Source organism: Mesocricetus auratus, unplaced genomic scaffold (genome assembly GCF_017639785.1).
Source record: "Mesocricetus auratus isolate SY011 unplaced genomic scaffold, BCM_Maur_2.0 contig_8895_pilon_obj, whole genome shotgun sequence".
NCBI lineage: Eukaryota > Metazoa > Chordata > Mammalia > Rodentia > Cricetidae > Mesocricetus > Mesocricetus auratus.
Window position 1 is genome coordinate 19,429 of NW_024434025.1, and position 5,988 is coordinate 25,416.

A 5,988-nucleotide genomic window follows, 5' to 3' on the forward strand; every position below is an offset into this window, starting at 1 on the left:
ACAAACAACTGATTCTTAGTTGGCATTGGGAATATCTTAATCCTGTCAATTGTACAAAGAGGGTCAAGCTGAGGAGAAAAGGGAATGGGTGTCAGGCATAGGCAAGAAGGTCCCACAACTGGAGTTTAGGAGGAATCTGCTAGTCCAATTCTGAACCATTCCTGCTGCCTGGGTGTTTGGGAGATGATAGTTTCTTTGGGATGTATGTGATTCTATTTTTACTTCTGGTCATCAATTAAACATTTCTGATGGGCGTGTTCTCATATCCTAATCAGTCTTCACAGAAGCTGGACAAATACTGAAAGAAAATTCTGAACAAGATTGAGACACTCGGCCGGGCGTTGGTGGCGCACGCCTTTAATCCCAGCACTCGGGAGGCAGAGGCAGGCGGAACTCTGTGAGTTCGAGGCCAGCCTGGTCTACAGAGCTAGTTCCAGGACAGCCTCCAAAACAATACAGAGAAACCCTGTCTCGAAAAACCAAAAAAAAAAAAAAAAGATTGAGACACTCAGTCTGGATGACCAAAAACCTGAACTCGCAGAACAGCGGACACCTAACACCTTGTAATGAAATGGGATATAGTACTCATTCGAGCGTCGACCTTCAAGCATGAGGTCTAGGGTAGTTTCTCACAGCTGCAGCAGCCCTGGGAAACAGTGAGGGGGTGTGAGGTTCAAGAACCATTCTCTATTTACCGGGACTCAGTTTTACACAAAATGGAGACACGAGCAATTGTTTAACTTCTAACATTTGGGGTTGTGTTGTCTGCACCTGGGTATAGAGCTTTGCAGCTTTGGAAACACTGAGAGAAACTGCCCTAGATGCTTTCTCCTCTCTCCTTATCCTTATGTTCCAGCCCAAAGCTATGCTCTGTGTGTCAGTAAATCATGTCTGTGGGGGCAGAGGCTCTATTGAGTTAGGACAGACCAACTCTGGGTGAGTGATTCTGAAGAGTTACAAAGGAAAGCATGGAGATGACTCCTAGAGGAAACTTGCCGGTGACGGTCATAGTGGTTCAGAAGTTGACTCTGAAATCCAGAACAAACACTTCTGTGTTGTCCTAACACTGCATGATCGCCTTTAACAATGAATTCACAATTACAAACTGGTAAGGGACTATGTTTTGACTTTTCTCTTAGTGTGACAAACATCTCACAGGAGGTGTTTATTTGGTCTCATGGTTACAGAGGCGTTCCGATCCATCAGCATGGGTAAGACAGGACAAGCTAGCACAGGGGGCTGAGTGTGGAATGAGAGACCTGGTCTTGGAGCCTGACACTGAGTCTTGACTCTGCTTCAGTGAATTCCCAGTTCTGCTATCTCTTAAGTTTGTTGGTGACTGTAGGAAAGGGCCAGCAGGGAGAATGGTAGGGAATGAGATGGAGAAATGCTCAGAACGAATGAAATAAAAATATATGCACAGACTACTTATGGAAAATGCAACATTTCCTTTCCTTTCCTTTCTTTCTTTCTTTTTAAGGCAAGGTTTCTTTGTAGCTTTAGCACCTGTCGTGGAACTCGCTCTGGAGACTAGGCTGGCCTCAAACTCACAGAGATCCGTTTGCCTTTGCCTCACGAGTGCTGGGATTAGAGGTGCGTGCCACCACCACGTGCCAAATTTTCAAAAGAATTTTCTTAACTCCTTCAACAATCTGGCTAAATATGTTATCCTCTGCTTCTTGTCTTATCTTTTTGTCATATCTTTCCTTAATTGCTTGTATTAGGCCCTCTTTTTCCTGAGTACTAAGTTTTCCAAGAGCATTCTCTTCCTCTACTATTCTAATCTCATTCTCTTTTTGATGAGTGTAAAGTTTCCTCAGGATCTCCTCTTCTTTCTTCAGCCTTTGCTCCGCATCCTTGTATATGGCGTCAGAGAAGTAGACCCCACCGTTTTTCTGCACCATAGCTTCTACCAGCTCCTCCAGCTCCTGCACCTGCATATCCCTCTCGGCCTTCTCTGCTTTGTTGTTGATGGCCAGGCAGCGGCCGTCACACTCCTTGATGATGCTTTTTAGGTTTGTATCTGAGTCTGCTATGAAGTCACCTAGGGTCTGGTCCTCCAGCTCGTCTTTGCGGGTGAACAAGACAACCATGTACTTCATGGCCGCCTCCCCAAAGATAGCCTTGATCCTAATGACAGTTTCTTGCTCTTCCTCTGTGTAGCGACCCAGCTGCAGTACCAGGATGATGGCGTGAGGCCCAGGGCAGGAGTAGAGGACACACCGGCTGACTTCAATGCAGGTGGTTTCCAGCTTCACTCTGGTGTCAAAGAGCCCTGGGGTGTCCACAACCAGGAGCTCTCTCTCCTTCCACTTGCGGGATGCTCTCTGACAGTTCTTAGTGACAGCATGGGGTGCAATTCTAGAAGCAAATGTCTTCTGCCCCAGGATAGTGTTTGCTGTGGCACTTTTCCCACTTCCTGTTTTCCCTACCAGAACAATCCTCAGAGAGTTGTCACTGGGCTCAGCCATGATCTTTTCTGGAAGCTCTGGACTCCAAGTGCCTTGAGGACATGTCAAAGGGAAGAAAGTGGTTTAGAGAAACTGGAAGCCACACTCACCCTTCCGACCTTTCTATCTTTGCCTTCTGCAAAGGTTCTCATACTAAGGGGCAGTCACAGAAAAACTGTGGGATTTAGCAGCACAAAGTGTTTGGAGGTCGACTGGCTCGGAACTGTAGGTGACCATTCCACTCTAGGGAGACAACAGAGACGCTAATGTCTGGATTTTAAATCACAATGTAACTGTGCACTAATATGCCCTTTCAGTTTTGAACCAAGTGGCTGCAGCCAGTGAGATAGCCCAAGGAACATTACAAAGTACTTCTTTATCTCCTCATCCAAATGCACAGCTCCCCATAGCTCTCAGAACAATTTTATTACATTAAACCCCAGGGACTGGAGAATTCAGACACTATCCCCCCCAGAGCCCATGGAAGGAAAGAAAGTTTCCACATGCCTTCTATGACACAAATGAAGCTCACGGGCCAAAGGTGACAACAATTGAAGAAAAACACAAGCAAATCTGACATACAATAATTAATACCAAATCCTGATAGAATATTTCCAAGATAGAATCCAATGGAATCTATAAGCATGGAGCATTATGACAAAGTGGGATTTCTTCAGAGTGACTGGGCTCACGAAGAGGAAGTTATTAAGGTAACCCATCAGCCAGTGTTCACATAAGAACACTGCAGAAAATGTGAACTGATGCAAGCTTCCTATATGTTTATCCTTCTGTCTTTGTCTCCATCTTATTCATTGAGTTCCTAAGCTAGCTAGCAAATTATTCGTGGGGTAAATCTTTTCTACTAATACCATGATATTTCCACCTCACTTTCTCTAAGTGTTTGAAGAACTAGACAACTCAATTGGAGAGAACAAGAAACAGAGAGACATTTTCACTATCCATAGAAAAACTGCAGATAAAACACTCTGTCAAATATTAGACTCTGTCCAGAAATCTGTTCCTTGAAGGCATATGGATCAGATATGAGTGGAAGCATTGGACAAATACCTAAATAATTTGCAAATATAATGGGTTAATGGCATCATAAGGAAAGTGTAAAGGTTAGAGTCAACCTTGAGTACTAGAAATTATATAAATACAGTACTCATATATGAAATTCTCAAAAATTAAACACACATGCACATACAAAGAGTGTTGATAGGCAAAGCAAGAGGTTGGCAAGATACCTAGGTGTCTTTCCTGACTCTGCCTGCTAAGTGATAGCAGTAAAAACAAACCCTTCCTGAGCTCTGATCTTGGTATCTAAGTTCTACCACTTAATGAAAAGCCCCTAGACAAATGGATATATTTCTCAACCATATATTTAGCAGAAGTCTGAACATGCAGCAGCACATTCCACTGACACAGATGTGAGGAAAGCAGAAACTCTTAAACAGCAGATGGGAAAGCTAAGTCTCACAGGTCTGTGAAATGTCATCACTGAAGTATTTGCTCTGGACACCACAATATCAAATCTGAGGAAGTACCTAAAGACACACTGAGAACAATATAAAGAGAAGTGTGCAGAACTTCGATCACAGGAGTGACAGTTATAAAAGGCAAAGCAAAGAGTGGTCCTATGTGCCATGACTAGGAGACTGGAGGAGTAACTCACATGCACACAGAGGGTGTGCTCTATCCCATGGGATGTCACAGGAGCAACTGCTCAGGACCAGGATGTAGGGAGGTGGCCACCTCACCTTCTCTGAAAATCTGTAGTATTTTCTCTAGTAAAGAGTTATGGTTTTTATATGCATTTTCTAAGTACAACTCGTTGTGTATTGTGTCCACACATGTGCACATACCATGGGAATGTTTTCTACTTATAAAGATCCAATGATGGAGAATCAGCTTCTTCCCTAATGTTATAGGACAGAAAACAGTGGTTCCAGAATACCAAAACATATCCCCTAGGACCCTGTACCCATACTGTCCAGTGCAATGACTGATGGTCAAGACCCTCTGACTCCACCAAACCCCCTCATAACCAGGCTCTAAGCAATTTCTTCCTGGCTCATCCACAGGTCATGATTTTAAAGGCCAGTGAACATCAATTCAGATGTGCCACCAGGAACAAGAGGGAGATAACAGCCCTCCCTCTAGGAATTGGAGCTGTAGACAAGACTACCCTAAGGATGCCAGGTGAGGGCTACCCATCTCTCAGTTGGATTTTTTTTCATACTGACAAGCCAGGCTTGGGAGACAGAACCACTCATCCCAAAACTTTCTAACATGATTCTAGGAAGACCCAAAGAACTTGCAGCTCAGAATCAAACAGAGAAAGTGCCTCAGAAGACTGCAGAGACAGATGAGGGCCTAGGCCACCCTTGAGAATCCCTAAAGCCCTGTTAGATGCAGTTTCCTCCACTGTGAAAACAGACCATGCAACCATCCAATCAGGGTGGTTCTGGGACTCCACAGAGCAAATTCACACTTGCAGTGCTGAGTGTGATCATCACTCAAGATTAATGCATTTGCTATGCAAGCCCATTTGTATGAAGAAAATTGACAAAGGGCAGAAGCCATGGCTCAGTGGCATAGCATTGGCCCCACATGTACAAGGCCCTTTGTTAGAGTCCTAGCAACATGAAGGAAGACCCAGGCTGCAAACACTGCAGCTCACAGGCTCAGCCAGAATTACAGATACACTGGTCCTTCAGCATAGCCTATCCTATTCCTAGAGCTCACACCCTCCACTCCAGCCCCTGAGCCTTTAGAGTCATGAGCTCTTTCCTGAGAAGCACAAAGTGGACCTAGACATGGAGTCAACAACAGGATTTCAATCTTGTTGATGTCCCTCTGACAGTCATTTGTACTCTGAGATTTGATGTGGGGAACTGAAGGGAGTTAGGGCACATTTACACTTGGTGACCTGCCTCCTTGTTCTGAAGATCTGCCTCAGGGATGGCAGTGACATCTTCAGAAAAGGTGATGGGTTTTTAGGCAACAGCATCTAATGACATGGGTAGAAGCCACCCACCAAGCAAATCTTTCTTATTAGTCTCGAGATGATGGACCTCATACTAAGAAGTCTCTGTATCCTCCCAGGTCCTCTCAACTCCAAGCACTGAATGCCTGGGGTACACCGTGTTCATCACCTCCAGCCCCTATTTCGCATGCTCTGTGTCCTTCTTCCCACCCAGCTCACCTTCTCCTGCAGGACCGACGAGTTCTCCCACTGTCCTCAAGGAAGCTGCCTGCACCACTACTCCTGCTGCAGTTCTGCAAACCCTGACCATAAAAACTAGAGGGGTGGAGCCAGTACAAAAGGTTTCAGTCTGAAGAACAGAGGAAACAGTCCTGTGTTGTGGCTTAGCCCTAGGTGAATCTCTTCCTTTTGTATTTGCTGTGATGTCCAGTCACAGCCAGTGATTATGTTTGACAGTGTTGGCTCTGAACACCCCGTTCAGTGATCCACATGCAGCATAGGACACCCCATCCCATCATCTGTTGCAGGAATGCAGGAGTGTAGCCCTAA

At 45.1% G+C, this 5,988-nt stretch overlaps 1 protein-coding gene across 1 annotated transcript; it reads right to left on the reverse strand.

Moving 5' to 3' along the window:
- Nucleotides 1-1,152: 1,152 nt before the first annotated feature.
- Nucleotides 1,153-5,738, reverse strand: LOC121138543 (GTPase IMAP family member 7-like). Its single transcript, XM_040741227.1, has 2 exons — nt 5,659-5,738; nt 1,153-2,503 (listed from the first exon to the last, which is right to left on the reverse strand). The coding sequence occupies exon 2, from the start codon at nt 2,469-2,471 to the stop codon at nt 1,548-1,550; it is 924 nt and encodes a 307-aa protein (XP_040597161.1). The 5' UTR covers nt 2,472-2,503; nt 5,659-5,738; the 3' UTR covers nt 1,153-1,547.
- Nucleotides 5,739-5,988: the final 250 nt, after the last annotated feature.